This window comes from Pantherophis guttatus, chromosome 8 (assembly GCF_059756535.1).
Source record: "Pantherophis guttatus breed Tessera chromosome 8, ASM5975653v1, whole genome shotgun sequence".
NCBI lineage: Eukaryota > Metazoa > Chordata > Lepidosauria > Squamata > Colubridae > Pantherophis > Pantherophis guttatus.
In genome coordinates, this window is record NC_142070.1 from 71,703,363 (window position 1) to 71,720,586 (window position 17,224).

Consider the following 17,224-nt stretch of genomic DNA (forward strand, 5'->3'; position numbering starts at 1 on the left):
AATAAGCTGACTTTATATAAATATACAAAAGGATGAAGGCTATTGCTTAACGCATTGTAAGCCGCCCTGAGTCTCCGGAGAAGGGCGGCATATAAATCAAATTTAAAAAAAAAAAAACAACCTTTACTAAATTTCTGTGAGGAAAGTCACTTTGTTAAATGTCCTAAGGGAAGAATGTAAGAATCCGGTCACGTTTGAAAAGCGTGTAAAACCTTATCGCTTCACCCCCTCAGCCAGTGTTTCTCAACCTTGGAAGCTTGAAGATGGGTGGACTTCAACTCCCAGAATCCCCCAGCCAGCAGCGCTGGCTGGGGGATTCTGGGAGTTGAAGTCCACCCATCTTCAAGCTACCAAGGTTGAGAAACACTGCCCTAAGCAGTATTTGGGGAAGGGAAGGGGCGATTTGACTGAAATCAAATCAGAAGGGACAAGGTTGAACATGCACCCCCCCACCACAGCCAAGAGTGGGTCCAACTTCTCTGCCCGTGTGTGTGTGTGTGTGTGTGTGTGTGTGTGTGTGTGTGTGTGTGTGGACAATGATTCACATTGCAGAAAACAGATCGCACTGTTCTTACTCCATCCACCCACCCATCCATCCATCCTGCGTTTAAGCGGCTTTTTCCCCTCGCCAAACCACCTGTCCGCCCATCAGGTGCAAATCTGGTCAGAGGTCCCACTTCAGGGGCTCAGATGTGGGGGAGGGCTTATGAGGGGGAGAAGAGTTTAAAAAAAAAAAAAAAAGAGGGGGGGGAGAAAAAAAAAAGCCGTCCTTCCATTGAACGGAGTTGTGGGGGGGGGGGGGAAATCCACGCGCTCGCAGCAAAAAAAAAAAAAAAAAAAAAACCTGCCCAGGAACGTGAGCCCGGGAAAAGGTGAGAGGCGGGGCCAAGGGTAGGTGGGTGGGGCGGCCAGGTGGGTGGGGGGGAGCTGCTTTAGACCCTATTGGTTGTAGGGAAGAGGAAAGAGGCGGGAAATTGGGGAGGGGGGAGGGAGGAAAAAAAAAGGAGGAGTGGGAGGAGCCGAGCCGAAGAGGAGAAAAAGGTGCCGGGGGAGGCGAGGCTGAGCATAAGAGGAGCTGCTGGGGCTTGGAGGCGACTTCGGCATCTCTCGGCTTCTTTCGCCCAGCCCTGCGAGTCGGCTTTTTCTCCCCCCCCCCCGCAGGCGGCTGCGATGCGCCTGATCCAGAACATGGGGACCATCGCCGAGTATCCCCAGGCGGAGAACGCCGCCGGCCGCCCTCGGCTCATCAAGATCGCGGTGGTGGGAGCCAGCGGGGTGGGCAAGACCGGTGAGTATTGGGGGCGGAGGGTAAAGGGGGTGGGTGGGTGGAAGGGTGAAGAAGGGACGCTTGGCTGGAGGAGGGAGACTACTACTACTACTACTACTTTTCCTCCTCCTCCTATCCTTCATCTTCCTCCTCCTCCTCTTCTTCATCTTCCTCCTCTTCTCCTCCTCCTCCTTTCCTTCATCTTCCTCTTCTTCTTTTTCCTCCTCTTCTTCTTCATCTTCCTCCTCCTCCTCCTCTTCTCCTCCTCCTCCTTTTCTTCATCTTTCTCTTCTTCTTCATCTTCCTCCTCCTCTTCTTCTCCATCTTCCTCCTCCTCGTCCTCTTCTTCATCTTCCTTCTCTTCCTTTCCTTCATCTTCCTCCTCCTCTTCTTCCTCTTCATCTTCCTCCTTCTCCTCGTCAACTTCATCTTCTTCCTCCTCTCCTTCATCTTCCTCCTCCTCCTCCTCCTCTTCTTCTTCCTCTTCTTCATCTTCCTCCTCCTCGTCCTCTTCTTCTTCATCTTCCTCCTCTTCCTTTCCTTCATCTTCTTCCTCTTCTTCTTCCTCTTCCTCCTTCTCCTCGTCATCTTCATCTTCTTCCTCCTCTCCTTCATCTTCCTCCTCCTCCTCCTCTTCATCTTCTTCCTCCTCTTCTTCATCTTCCTCCTTCTCCTCGTCCTCTTCTTCATCTTCCTCCTCCTCCTCTCCTTCATCTTCCTCCTCCTCTCCTTCATCTTCCTCCTCCTCTTCATCTTCTTCCTCCTCCTCTTCTTCATCTTCTTCCTCCTCGTCCTCTTCTTCTTCATCTTCCTCCTCCTCCTCTCCTTCTTCTCCTCTCCTCCTTCTTCATTTTCATCTTCCTCTTCTTCATCGTCTTCCTTCTCTTCTTCATCTTCTTCTTGTTCCTCCTTGTCCTCCTCTTCTTCCTCCTTCTCCCTTCTCTTCCTCCTCCTCCATCATCATCATCATCATCTTTTCATCCTGCCCGTTTCACCCAAAGGAAATTCCTCCTCCTGCAGAAAATGCCTTTCGAACTTCAAAGGGAACAAACAGACACTCCCGCTTTGTATTTGATTTTCCCCCCCACCCAGCCCCCACCCACAAAAAAGGGGGAGGCGGAATGTAGCCATTTGAATTAACGTTAAACTGAATGAGGCAGCTCCCATGTTCCCTACGCACCTGCTGCCAGATTTGGGATGGACATAGCGAGAGAGGAAAAAAAAATATCGACATTTATCCCCTCTTGGCATGATATGGAGACCCCGCCCCAGCATAAAAGGATGATAGGTTCGTATCTTATTAGAGTTTTTAGGCTGATTCCCACTGGGTTTTTACGAGTGGGCACCCCAGTCACCTAAGCCTACAGGTTTAAGGAGGCAGAAAGCTAGAAAAAACTTAGGAATTTAAATTTACTCGAACCTTCAAACCTCTCTAATTATCCTACGGCCAGTTGCCCTGGCTTCCTGGAGTTTTTCCTTGAAGGACTAAATTCCTTTGGATTGCTCTATCCACAGCTTATCTGCCACCTGCCTGTGTGCATTTGGGTGGAGAGGTGTGGGGGGGCAGCAGACAGCAGTGGGTTTTTAATAAGCCTTAAAATAGTGATGACTTTTTCCTCCTCTCCTCTTGATAAATGGCATCTTTTTTTTTGTTTGTTTGTTTGTTGGTTAATTACAGCCCTGGTCGTAAGATTTCTCACAAAGCGATTCATTGGAGACTACGAACGTAATGCAGGTAAGAAAGGGTTCTGAAATATTGAAAAGCTTTTCCTTCTTTAGGCAGTGCATTCCCATGTATTTTCATCCTTGGGAGAAAAGGGGTGAGGTGCCGGGGGCGGGGGGGGGGCATTCATCATTATAGCAAAGAGGAGAAAGATTTTTTTATTTTGCATCCGTCCTTGGTCATTGGCTTTTGAAAAAAAAAAAAAAGGGGTGTTTTTTTTTTTAACCAAACTCGATTGCAGAAAATATGAGTTCAGTAACAGAGTGGTCAATGCCTGGAATGCACTACCTGACTCTGGTTTCATCCCAAAACCCCCCAAATTTTAACCTTAGACTGGCTTCTGTTGACCTCACCCCTTTCCTAAGAGGTTTGTAAGGGGTGTGCATAAGAGCACCAGTGTACCTACCGTCCCTGTCCTAATGTTCCCTTTAATTGTATTCATTTTATGTACTCAATTCATGCTTACTTATATATATCATCTAATATGTACTCGACAAATAAAATAATAATAAATACTTCCCTCAAGCTGGGATGCCTGACTTCTGACATCTTTTCCTTGGCTTCTGCCACCCACATGCATCAGTGGTAATGAAATGCATTCCTAGTTAAAAGATGTGGCTTTAAGCTCCGCTCCTATCTTTATGTGTAATCAAGATATTTATGCAAATAGGCTTTGGACTGAACTTTAAAGTGCTTTTGTTATTCTGAAAAGGCAGGCAAGCAAGGGCAGCCCTTCTGAGGAACTGCAGGGAATTAAATGATGGCAGGTGGGGAGGAAGTCTCTTTAAGGCAGATTAAACCAAATTGGAAAAAAAAAAAATTAGCAGCTTTTTCAATAGATGGCAGAGGCAGGAAAAATATTTCCGATGAAATCTCCAATTCAGTTTTGGCGACCGTGAATGCATAGCTAACTTTCATCCCTGGAAATGCAGATTAATTAGCATACATGAGTATCCAGGAAATAAGGTCAGGGATGTTAAGGTATCGGCCTCAACTGTCTGACTGAAACTGCTGGCAAAACAGGTGGAGCTTCTATTATACTCCTGTGGCACCAATCTTGACTTTTGATCATTCACTAAGGATGCACACTGGCTTATCCCATAAATATTCGATCCATTGGCGCCAACAAGCTAAAAATCCTTAAAAAAACCAGGGAAAACAGATCAACTTGCAGTAAAATGCGTTTGCATTAAGAGCAAATCTCATCACTGGATTTCTACTGCGGAGTGCTAAAAAAAAAAAAAGCAGAGATATGATTTCCCACACTTTCTGGCAAATAACACAACAATGTAAACTTCATTGAAACATCTAAAAATCCAAGATAACTGACCCAGTCCAAAGTTATTGCCCAAAATGCTGCAAGAAATCCTGAGATGTGTCCACATATAGGGTGCCATGGCAACATTGTCATCTGTGACCATAACTAAATAAACTTCCTGGCTGCCAAAGCAAAGGAAGAACAATATTTGATACAGATGAGAAATCAATGAAACTGAAGGTTTTCTTATAGAAGGCTGATGGGATGGAAGAGACTTACCTGGTAGGTCGAAACCATAATCAAAGTAAAAACATGGCAATCAAAATGCAGCACATCACAATTATTCATTCTTGTGGCAGAAAATGTAAATACATTTAATTCTCCTGGTACAGTGTAATTGTTCCATAAATTTCCTGTTAATTGCAAGGTGTGCTGTTCTACTCTACTAATGTTTTTCAACCTCGGCAACCCAGAAATTCTGGGAGTTGAAGTCTACATGTCTTAAAGTTGTCAAGATTGAGGCACAATGCTCTGTACAAAAGGCCCAGGCAGCTAATAAATTCTTTTGCACCTGACTGTAGCAGTAACTTTATACCTAAAGTTAGTTTTATAAGAAAGCATGCTTAAAGTCATCTGACAACGTCAGCTAATTTTACGAGTGCTTCTGTTGTTTGTTTACCTCTCCGTAGTTGTTCATTTAGGCTGCAATCTTATACATACTCACCTGCAATTTAGTCCCATTGAATGGCTAAATAAGACGCCTAGGATGGTGCTAATTATTTTCTATGTGTCTAATAAAGTTAGAATGGTTTTTCCCCACCCCGATTTCCAAGTAGGACATGGCAATTGTATTTACTGCGATTTTTTTTATAAATAGAAGTGTCTTCCGTTTTGGTAACCCTTTGTTAAAATTCTGTCTTTATTTCTATTGCCAGGAAATCTGTACAGCAGACAGATTGAAATTGATGGAGAGATGTTTGCAATTCAGGTACAAGATACACCTGGAGTACAGGTGAGTGGTTTCCTTTGCATCCCATAATTTAAAAGGGAGCCTCATTGTTGCTGAGATTCAAAACTAGGGTTGTAGATATTGGCTGAGATGCAGGCCGGCTTTAGGCAATGGAGTCACTGCAGATTCTTTTTGTTGCTAGGAATGACTGTAAACAGTCAGTGCCAGATAAATGGTGTGTCTATACTCTCCTGACAGTAAAAGAAAACAACCCACAATTTCAATCCAATGTTTGCCCACTTGAAAACACAGCACTCGTTTTAAGGCGGCCACCTTTCTAAATAAAACCAGAATTGCTGCTCATGGGGTAAAGAGCCGTTTCTTGGAAAACTAAAACACTGTGTTTTTTTGCTTCCTGGCAAAAGGTACCAGAAATATTTTCATATTTTACTGCCGCAGCCCAATCAAGTGTCATTTAATAAGCACGTAATTGAAACAACTCAACGGTACCAGCAGCTGTACTCATTAAAATTACTTTGGAGTGGATTTTGTATTGTGGGAAGTTTAAACGGATAGACATGTGTAAGGTCAAAATTTGCCTTTTTGAACTGGGCAAGCCTCCAACTCTATAAACGTTTCCAGCTCATACCTTTGTTCTCCTCACCCCCACTCCATTCCCCACTGACTGTCTAGCCAGTTAATTTCCCATTCTTTGGCACCACAAGTGATTTTACTTTACAGAAAGTGACGCGGGTCAGTTTTCCACTTGAATGTAGCAAACTTCAGAATAACCCAGTTTAGCCTGAGTTTTTGTTTGTTTAAGCAACAGGAAAGGAGAGAGGCTAAACTTGGGGGAGAGGGCAGGAGTGAAATGCTCCCGGTTCGGACTGGATCGGGTGATCCGGTAGCGATTGTGGCAGGTAGTTCGGAGAACCGGTAGCGATGGCGGCGCGAGGTTCCGCCTACCCGCCCGGAAGTAAACCATTACTTCCTGGTTTTAACCAGGAAGTAATGTGTTTTTTACCCTCTGCACATGCGCAGAAGGTTTTGATTATGCTCAGAGGGTCTGCGCGTGCGTGTGAGTGAAGTGTGATGCATGGGGGCAGCGCATGCACTTCCAAACCGGTAAGGAAGATAAGTAGATTTCACCCCTGGGAGAGTGGGAGAATAACAAACCAGGACAGTGTTAACTCATATATATAAAATGGAATAGAAGCTGTTATCAGAAAGATCTGTAGCTTTCATTTCAAACTTTGCAGCCAAATAATTTTCTTATCCTATCCTTTTTTTAAAAAAAAAACAAAAACAGATGCACAGACACGGCCTGGATTGTAACGAACAGCTGAACAAGTGTCTCCGTTGGGCGGATGCAGTTGTAATCGTCTTTTCAATTACCGATCATAAAAGTTACGAACTCCTTGGCCATTTCCACCAGCATATACGGCAGGTCCATCCGGGCAATCGGGTTCCCGTAGTTATCGTAGGAAACAAAGCGGACCTGCTCCATATTAAAGAGGTAGAACCTCAGCATGGACTTCAGCTGGCCGGCATGCTGGGCTGCAATTTCTACGAAGTGTCTGTCAGTGAGAACTACAAAGAGGTCTTCTGTGCCTTCCACAGCTTGTGCAAAGAAGTCAGTAAGCAACAACCCACCGGCACTCCGGAGAAGCGGAGAAGTTGTCTCATCTCAAGGCCCAAGTCACCCAACATGCAAGACCTGAAGAGAAGGTTTAAGCAAGCTTTGTCGGCCAAAGTGAGAACCGTGACCTCTGTCTGAAAGGTTGATTGACCTGGATGGAAAAAAAAAATCTTCACGCTTCCTCTTCTCAGCGAAGAGTGTCATTGGTTCCAAGTCGGGAACATTTTGCTGGCACCAAGGCAACCAAAGAGAGAGAAAGTGTTCTGGTGGATCCTGGACTAGGGAGTATAAAGCATTATGCAAAGGAGGAACTCCACCAAAACTTGAATAGGTTCCTAAAGAAGGGACACGTTGCATACTTTTACGCTGAAAGCAGGACATTTGAATGGATTCAGAACATTGCCATATTCTGTGATGGAGGTTAGGATAGCTTGGTACTATCCTGTTAACTTTAATTGTAGAAGAAGAATGGGGGAAAATACTCAGAAAGCCATTTCTTTCATTGGAAACAGATATCCAGATATCCTATTCGATTAGGGCTGGTTTCTTTTATAAATCTCACTAGAGACTTTTGATTTTTCTTTTTTTTTTACTCCAGCTCATGAAGTACAAGTATTTCTGTTCCAACAGAGCAGTAACAGTCTTTGGTCTAAAACTTCTGGGCATTATTAAGGGATGATATTTGATTGCGATGAGACATACGTACTGTGGCTGCAAATACTTAAGTGTAATTTTTACAACTACATAACGTTCTCAAGATTTTAAGATATTCTGAAGATTGTCGGTCGTCCGATGCAGTGTTGAATTTCTTTTCAGATAAATCCAAATTAACTGAATCGAAATATGGATCGAAAATCTCACTGTTTCCATTCATGTTGCTTCTTTGCTAGGTGTGGAGCAGGTCTTTCACAGCTGAGCCATATCTCTAGTTGAGGCACAAGGGGTTTTCCACTGTTATATCAATCTGCCTTCTGTGATTTAACTAGCCGAATGCTGGACCATGAGGCTTGTCCCATGAAGCAGAACACATTTAAAATAAGATAGGCAAACATACCGTCGATGCAGTTCAACAAAAGGCAACGCTGTGCTTTCCCCTTAAGCGATAACTTATTTATTTTATGTTTCAGAAATATTACCAGGGTACAACTTCTTTATTCTGTGTCATCATTAAATTAAACAATGTTTTCTCAAGAATTTGCTGTATTTTTCTAACCAGTTGCTAGGCAATGTACATAGGGGGGAAAAAAATGAGGCTGCGTTAGTAAGATTTCTACTGCCTGTGAAGCAAGGGGGAAAAAATGTATTACTGGAGGTGTGAAACAAATCATTCGGGCACAGGTCCACTGGTTTTTGAGAGTGCTACATACCCACCAGCAACTCTCTCGCTAGTATAGATTTCCTTACCCACAACAGTTGTGCAGCTGCTATACAAAGCTACCTGCTTCTCAAATGCTTTTCTAACTACACGGTGGCCACTCCCATTATTCAGGGGCTTCTGCTAAGACCCCCATGGGCATTACCACTTGGCCACAACTCCCCAAAAAGTCTACCTAGCACAACATATCAATCAAAAACACCAAAGCATCCTTGGCAGCTGTGGTACCAAGGACGAGGGGGAGAGGCGGGTGCTCCCTTGCTGCGAGGCTCTGCTTCCGTTGTGCTGCAAGAGCTACAACTCGACACAGGAGCATCCATGTGTGTGTGTCAAATAAGGCAAGATTAGCAGGCATGGCTACCTGGGCAAAGTCTAATTTTTAAGCATTCCTTGCATGTGGGATGGGAGAAGGCGTCCATTTTGGTTTTTCTGGTCCCCTATTATCGGCCATTCTGAATTAAGAGGCTAAATTTATTCTCTACTGATTAAGGCAAATAAAAGATTGTAAGAAGAAACTCTGTGGAATTCTGCACGAACGGAGCGCAGCGTAACCTTACACAAAGTCCCGCATAACTCAGCTCTCCGCAGTCCCCCGTTTTCAGCCCGCGTTCCAATTCGGTTGTGGACATGAGAAAGAGTTGGGCCCATACCGGAATCCTTCATTTAATAGGAGAATTTAGCCTATTAGTTCAATATGACAGATCTGGCCTGGTAACCATGGGGACTGCGTTTACCCTTTCCTCTAATTAAGTAGTTTTATAGCTCACGCTGGCTTGCCAGCTCATCCACCGATTATGGTCATAAGTAAATGCTCAGAAGTTTGCCCTTTTCCTGTGAGGCATGTTTCACAAAATGGCTGCCTTCTGTTTGCCGCAGCCCAATTTAAATCATTTTCCACAGGGGTCATGAAAAGTCTTTTAAAAAGGACAGTTTTGCATCAGCAAAACTACTGGATTTGGTGACGCTGAACAAGGCAGCATCCAGCTATATTCTACAGTATAAAACAGAATCAAAAGTTGCTGAAGCCAAGTCAACAATGCAATAGCAGCATGAAAAGAAAACCATGTCACAAATAGGCTTGGCATATGAGGCGCTGCTCCCTAACCTTAAATCATGCCACTTTTTATCGTTCAGAAAATAAACTGCATGAAAAACATTAGACAGGCTCTTTGCTTTGAATATGTAAAATACACACTCTGTGCGGGTGATGTTTAAAGAAATGGACGGCAACTTTCCCCCCTGTGGATCTTTCTCTGAATATCCTATATGGCCGTGATGGCGAACCTATGGCACGCGTGCCACAGGTGGCACGCGGAGCCATATCTGTGGGCACGCGAGCGTTGCCATAGCTCAGCTCCAGCACACATGTGCGCACTAGCCAGCTAATTTTTGGGCCTTCTGAGCCTACCAGAAGTCAGGAAATGGGCAGTTTCCGGCCTCCAGAGGGCCTCTGGGGGAGTGGGGAAGGCTGTTTTCACCCTCCCCAGGCTCCAAGAAAGCCTCTGGAGCCTGGGGAGAGCGAAAAACGGGCCTTCCAGTCCCATCGTGCCATCGCGTGCCAAAAGAGAGGGAGCGCGGGGTGGTCGTGCACGCATGCACGGGGGGGGAGGAGTGCATTGAATTATGGGTGTGGGTCTGCGTGCACGTGACCCCCCCCCCCACGCTCCCCACGCTTTTGGCACGCAATGGCAAAAAGGTTAGCCATCACTGCTATATGGGATAGGCTCCATCCAATAAATACCATCAGACTCTCTTCATACTGAAAACAAGCATGTCAGAAACATCAGGCAAACATTTTCTCCCAGACAACTAGAGGTTTAAGTGAAACACTGGGTCTGGAGATGGAAGCGCTAGTAGATGGAGTACCATAAGGATAGTCTTCCCTCCTGCAAAGTTAGAATCATGACAATGAGATGTTCTTTTTAGATTATTACTGAAGCAACTTTACACATTTTGGGGGGGGTGTGGGGTGATATTCTGGCCAGAGATAACTTTGGATTACTTGAACATATCCATTACCCACCGAAGAGTCTGGGTTTCCTTTTATTGAAGTACCGAGTTCTAAATAAGGGATAGGGTATCTGTAGTGCTTCGGAGAAATTTGGAGTGTTGTCTTAAAGACAGAGGCTGATGGAAGTAGGAATCCAACGGTAGCACGCGCGCTACATCTTTCTGTTTAAGGGGGAACAGGAGACTGGTTTTCCCTTAGAACAGGGGTCAGCAATCTGCGGCTCTGGAGCCGCATGTGGCTCTTTCATCCCTCTGCTGCGGCTCCCTATCACCAGTCGGCTCCACAATTGATAGGGCTGTTAGGACAGGTAGAGGAAAAAAGATGCCGTGCTAAGAGGAGAGACTATGGTGGAGGAACTGGACTTCCAGTTGGCTCCAGAATTGAATAGGGGAGTTCTGGTTAGGACCTTTGTGGCTCTTTTGAGTGTTTAAGGTTGCCGACCCCTGCCTTAGAAGAATGGAAACCGGAGCTCTAGGGGAAACCCAATTAGCTTCAAATTCATGCCAATTAACTCTTCCCACCTGGGTGTCTCCTGCCTTGTAACTTGGCTACTAATTTGTAATCTAGACATGAATCAAAAAAAGGCAAGATGGCAGTAACAAAAAACACAACTGAAACCCCCAACCCTTTCAGACTGGTGCACTCACAAAAGGGCAATGCTTGGATTGCAATTTCACAACCATCCATTTTGCTTATTTTGATTCACCCTCCAGATGCTGTTGAATCTTGGCTTCCCCCTCCCCATAACTATTTGTCGAGAAGGGTACATTAACTCAGAGATCATAAAGATATTCCCGATCAAATTTGCCACTCACACATTTCCCCATGTCTTTTTTATTTTTTATTTTTTTGGGGTGGCGGTATCTTTTATCTACCTTGCTAAAGAAAATTTGTGAACAAGGGTGCTCAAATGAATGCAGCAAAAGCTTTGTCTAAAAATGAAGGCCTGAGTTGCTTTCTTTCATGCTTTTACAATGTTCTTTGAATCTTGACAGACTCTGACACACTTATGCCCTGCAACCATCATCGCTGCTAATAAGCTGGAGAGAAAGGATTTTCAGCTAAAAGCAACCTTTCTGCAAGGATAAGAAGGTCAGCATGACATCCCTCAAAAATGGCTTTGAAGCAATGACGAAGGTAGGTGCTTTTCTTCACAAACATTGAGCTCATCACGATTTCCCCCTCTGAACATTTCTCATATTACGGGCAATTTCAGAGCATCTCTGTTTTAATGGAATGTCCTTGAAAGGCAGAAGGCAAGAATTTGGTGCGTTTCCCACAGGTTGGGCCAGATGCCCGCTTTGGCCACTTCAGATACCGATGTCTGGCTTGAGACGGTCTGTTGCAAAAAGCCGCTCCAGAATGTTATATGGTGTCAGGAGAGCTGTAGAGAGAACAATTACCTGGAAAGCAAAAGATACATGCATATATGGATAGGATGACCAGCTTTTGCTGCCTCCATCAGTGATGGAAACCTTCAGTGATGAAGAGTTGTGGTCCTATGAGCAAATAAGCTAATACCGTATTTTTCGGAGTATAAGGCACACCTAGCTTTTTTGGTGAGGAAAAGAAGAAAAAGAAATCTCCCTCTGCCTCTGAGCAATTTTGCCTCCTTGCAGCAAACAGCCTGCTTTACTTTCATTTTCGTTTTCAGCATAGCTTGATTAGCATAAGGGGGAAAAAAATCTGCTCCAGCAATTTACCTCTTTGCGGCAAGCAGCAGAGCCCTGCGCAAAACAGCTGAGATCAAACCAGCTGAGAGTCGGGAGGCCCATCCAATCAACTTGTGCTAATTAGGCTGTGCTGAAGCTGAAAGGAGCTGTTTTTTTCTTGCTGTTTGCTTGCAAGGAAGTAACTGCTGCGAGGCAGAGGCCAAAGGGTGGGGGCCAGTGGGTGGGCGGGGCTACATTCGGTGTATAAGACGCACCTAAATTTTCACCCCCTTTTAGGGGTGAAAAAGGTGCGTCTTATACTCCGAAAAATACGGTATCTCCTCAGCATACAATTCATAAGCAAACTTTCAATCATCAGAATTGCTGTAATTCACTAAGAGTGATAGGAAGATTGAGCATTACTATTATTACTACTATTACTATTATCTCTTTTATTCATTAAACATGAAATTCAGCCAACTGAACATTCAAAAATGCATCACAAATACCATTGACTGGTGCTAATGGTTGATACGGGTTGCCTGCCAGTGTCCTAGGTATCAACCAAGTATCTCCTTAAAATATATTACTAATATTACTATTATTATCACAGTCAGCCAGATATTCAGACAGTGTTTGGCATTTTTGTCTACCTATCGAGTCCTTACCAAAAATCTGGGATAGGCAGATATGGATGTTTGACAGTGTTACAGATATCATCGCAGGATGGAAGCCGTTCCAAGTAAAGCTGCCTTCTGCAATTGACTGATGGCAAATTTGTCAATGCCTGTCTTGTTGTGGTTGTTGTTGTTATTATTATTTTAATGAATTGCTCTTACAGTTTTCCCCCATCATGTGCTCAGTGGATGGGAACCAATGTTGGCCTTTTCCTATTTGAATGGAAGCCAATGCTGCCTATTGAATGTGCGTCCAGTGTTGTAGAATCTGAATAGAAAAAGTACTACTACTACAGTCATGTCTGGAGCGCTAAAGCGCTTTTGGATTGAAAGGATTGAACGGTGACCTCACCATTGTCTGGGGGCTCCTTATCTGTCCCCATTAAATTGCCCACCAAAGTGGTACCCATTTATCTGCTCGCAATTGCCCATTTTCAAACTGCTGGCTCGGCAGTAGCTGGAGTATGTGACGAGAGCTCACTCCATCCCATGGCAGCAACTGGGTCTCGAATGCAAACCTGCCGATCGTCAGCCCGGCGTCCTAACCTTGGGAGCCACCGCATGCCTTGCAAAATTTAACATGTGATTTTCTATGCCCTCCTTCCTACTGTTCCAAAAAGGAAATTCCAGGGGAATGATTGCCAATTTGATGCCTTCCTAATGAGCGGACGCAAGAATGAAAGATGATGCAAGGGAAATTGCATGACAGAAAGTATGCAATTTGCATAAGTTGTGACTAGAGGGAGAAAAGATCCATTGCCAAGGCATTGAACAAATAAACCGGACTTAAGGCCATACAATGACAGAGATTTACAAAAATGCCTAAGACAGGTGCCCTTCTAATTCGCATGAATTTAAGAGGGAGAAGGAGACACATCCTGACTCTGTTATTATAGCTATTCCAATAAAAGTAATTTTAGACCTAGGCAGTGTTTGTTTCTTGATTGGGTCAACCGTGTAGGGCTCGAGGCCCGTTTGCTTGTAGAGGGCTGCAGGAGGCTATTGCGGCCGAAAACGGGGTCCGGGAGGCCACGCCCCCCCGAGCTCCGTTTTCACTGGCAGAGGGCTAGCAAAACAAATTAAAAACAAAACAAAAGGAGAAATGTTTCCCCTTTTGCATTTGAGCATGCAAGAAGTGGCAGGTGAGGAGAAAGGGAAAGAAGAAAGACACAGGAGAAGAAGGAAAGATGGGAAGAGAGCAAGGAAGGAAACATAAGGAAAGAGGGGAAGGAAGAAAAATGGAGAAGGAAGAAGGAAGGAAAAGGAAGAAAAGGAAGGAAGGAAGGGAGGAGAGGGGGTGAGGGATGAAGAAGGGAGGGAGGAAAGAAAGAAAGGAAGGAAGGAAGGAAGGAAGGAAGGAAGGAAGGAAGGAAGGAAGGAAGGAAGGAAGGAAGGAAGATTATAATGAGAGGGAGGGTCTGAGGAAAGTCCTGCCTTAGCACTTGGCCACCACAGGTGCCCCCGACACGGGTGATGTTGAGCTGGCCACATCCACCCTGGCCATGCCCACCCTGGCCCCCAAGGTCAAACACAACCTTGTTGCGACCCTCAATGAAATCGAGTTTGAACAGTGGTGAAATCCAATTTTTTTTTTACTACCGGTTCTGTGGGCGTGGCTTGGTGGGTGTGGCAGGGGAAGGATACTGCAAAATCCCCATTCCCTCCCCACTCCTGGGGGAAGGATATTGCAAAATCTCCATTCTCACCCCACTCTGGGGCCAGCCAGAGGTGGTATTTGCCAGTTCTCCGAACTACTCAAAATTTCCGCTACCGGTTCTCCAGAACCTATCAGAACCTACTGGATTTCACCCCTGAGTTTGAAACCCCCAGTGTAGGGCTATCAGTGACCGACATTAATGGAAGAGACTATCATGGTTTATATGTTATATGCTTAGGTAGTTTGAGACTAGACGTCTCTTAATCATCATCTAGCCTAGCCTTCATACAGAGATACTGCACTACAGACATTTGGTGGTTCTTGCTTCTCTTCAGCTCCATTATTTAGTCAATTCACTGCTGAGAAAGAGAGACCATCACTTTCTCCCATCCAGGCCCTCGGGGGAGTTGTGGGGGAGAATCTGTCACAGGCCGAGTCTTGTATTGGTGTTTCTCCTTGACAAGTGTTATCAAGAAATATTTTACATGCAGCTCAAATATTCATGATCAAGATTTTGTTTAGGAAGGCTGTCAGGCTACTCAGCACTTTAGTTGATTAAAGCCCTTTTTAATTGATTAACTTTTATACGTTATCAAATCTCAGTATAATTCCTCCTTGCGATATGCGTGAATTAATAATCAAAAGTTCCCATTCGTTACTAGAAAGTAAAGCCCATATTTAATATTTTTCATCACAGTAATATACCAAATGGCACAGTAGAATGAAAAACTAAAAATGAAAATGTACTTTGATCTTTCTGATTAAAAGTTGCCACACCGACTGATCCATTAATATTTTCATTGAACCTACTGATTAGAATTTTAACATTAATATTAATTAATATTTCATCTTAAGGCACAACTGGTACATATTGTCATGTATTTATAACTCAGTACAGTTACTGCTACAATAATCATAGTCATAATTTCATCTTTGCAGGATCTTCTATCTCTGAAATACCAACAACAATTGGGCTCACCCCTTTACAAAAGCTGTGTCATAAACATTTACGTTATCAGCATGAATTCGGATCTGATCGCTATTGTATGTGAATTACTGTATGTTCTACATCTTTATAACCAGTGAAATTTGCTTCCATTTCAGTCACATTTTGGAAGTGAACTACTAATCTATCAACCACTGTTTCAGTTCTTGCTAAAAAATACTCCAGAGTTACATATTTAATCTAATTCCTGTTTAAAGCGACATTGGTTAATTGTGGATCCAGATCTTAGTTTTCTGGAGGGCTCTGAAAATCATATGCCAGGTTGACAGATGAATCCCATACAGGCATATGTTTGAATGGTCGGTTCTGTTATATAGTGCCCCCTTGGCTATATACAATAACTATATAAATGCTAAACTGTCTGCTTAATATTTAAAACACCTAGCTATCAGTGGTGGGTTCCTCCCGGTTCGGGCCGGTTTGGCCGAGCCGGTAGCAGTGACGATATGACGTCACTGAATCGGTTCTCTTTGTTCGGGAGCTGGGCCCTCCCGCCCCCCCCCCCGCGTTATTCTTACCTTTTATTTGGCCCCACCCCCAATCTATTGCTGCCTCCCAAGTCCCAGCTGATCGGCTAGAAGGAAAAAAACTGTTTAAATTCTTGCCGCAGACCTTCAAAGGGCCGCCCTACAGCTGATCAGTGTTAAAAGGCAGTGTGGTGGTAGACCAGTGCCTCCAAAAACAAATGAATAGACCGGTGCCTTCAAAAACAAATGGGTAGACCGGTACAGCTCTGCAAGCAGTTAAAAGCCTGGTAGGCCAGTAACTCTGCTAAATCCTAAAGAATTGTTACATACAATTTATAAATTATTTTAACTTTATTTTTAACCGTGATGTTTGTATAGATGTTTTTTATCTGGCTGTTCACCGCCCTGAGTCCGAAAGGAGGGCGGTATAGAAATTCGAATAAATAAATAAATAAATAAATAAATAAATAAATAAATAAATAACCATCAAGCCACGCCCACAAAATAAGCCACACCCATAGAACCGGTAGTAAAAAAATTTAGAACCCACCCCTACTAGCTATTTAGAAACATCATTTAGCACCGGGAGTAAATATTCAGAGACCTGGAGAAAGGCAGCTTTAAATGCAGCAACTTTGAAATAGTTTTGCACAAAAGGCCTATATTTATTTATTTCTGTTTGAAATGACTAACTTTAGGATTCTTTTTCCCCTCCCATTCTAAAGCTCTTAAGCCTCAAGTGCGGCGTTCCTCAATCTTGCTGACTTGTGGATTTCAAAATCCCAGAATTTCCCAGCCTGGGGTCCACACCTCTTAAAGTAACTATGGGCAAGAAACACACTCGCTCTAGTGTGTAACGGCTTTGTATAGAGGACATTTAAGGGTAAAATCCTCTGAATTCTTTCTCTCACAAGCTGACCCATCACCACCAGGGTCAATCCCAAGCAAAGCAACTGCCGTTTTCTTGTCAAGCTTCAATCCCCCTCAGATAGGAATCCCAAAACTTGGCTACGCCATTTTCTCTCTCATCACCCATTAAACCTCTGCTTATCTTTCGAGCCAGAGTAATACATTGGGAGTCTGGATTAACTTGTCCATCAGCGCGCGCCACAAATTCAAGACTTGCCTTAGACAGCGAAGAAGTCGATTCACTACTCTAAGGAGATAATTAGGAGGTTAAGTGCAAAAAAAAAGAAAAAAAAAGGGCATGTTATCAGATGAAAATGCGTTTCTAGAGAAGTATTTAAATCTCGGGAACAATTAAATGAGCTCTGAAGTCAAGAATGCCATTAACAGAGAGGAGGCATTTAATCCAGGCCCGCAGGTACTCGGTGGGCCCTCCTACAATAGCTCCATTAATAACAAACATGTGGCCAGCGTGCTTTACGATACATTCCATATGTAAAGCGTATGTAATTTAGGATATAAGGGAGCTTAGGTGGAAAGGAAGGATGGTATCTGTCTGAATTCCTGTTGCTGTTGGCAGCACTGGATTTGGAAGAAAAAGATGGGAAGCTCTTAGTGTCTTTCTATAATGGTGAAA

General features: G+C 44.0%; 2 protein-coding genes across 4 annotated transcripts in view; one reads left to right on the forward strand and one right to left on the reverse strand.

The window, feature by feature from the left end:
* The window catches only part of SCFD2 (sec1 family domain containing 2), a 223,923-nt gene that overhangs the window by 31,600 nt on the left and 175,099 nt on the right, over positions 1 to 17,224 (reverse strand). For 2 of the 3 annotated variants that reach the window (XM_087875322.1, XM_087875320.1), the window contains one exon: positions 7,925 to 11,625. The exons of the other annotated variant lie outside the window; for it this stretch is intronic. In XM_087875322.1, coding sequence (XP_087731448.1) covers positions 11,533 to 11,625 — 93 coding nt within the window. In that variant the 3' untranslated portion in view covers positions 7,925 to 11,532. Of the gene's footprint in view, positions 1 to 7,924; positions 11,626 to 17,224 lie in introns of those variants that run through there. 3 annotated transcript variants of the gene reach the window in all.
* RASL11B (RAS like family 11 member B) lies at positions 1,041 to 8,027 on the forward strand. The gene is made up of 4 exons (XM_060690822.2): positions 1,041 to 1,288; positions 2,946 to 3,002; positions 5,184 to 5,260; positions 6,507 to 8,027. The coding sequence occupies exons 1-4, from the start codon at positions 1,171 to 1,173 to the stop codon at positions 6,972 to 6,974; spliced, it is 720 nt and encodes a 239-aa protein (XP_060546805.1). The 5' UTR covers positions 1,041 to 1,170; the 3' UTR covers positions 6,975 to 8,027.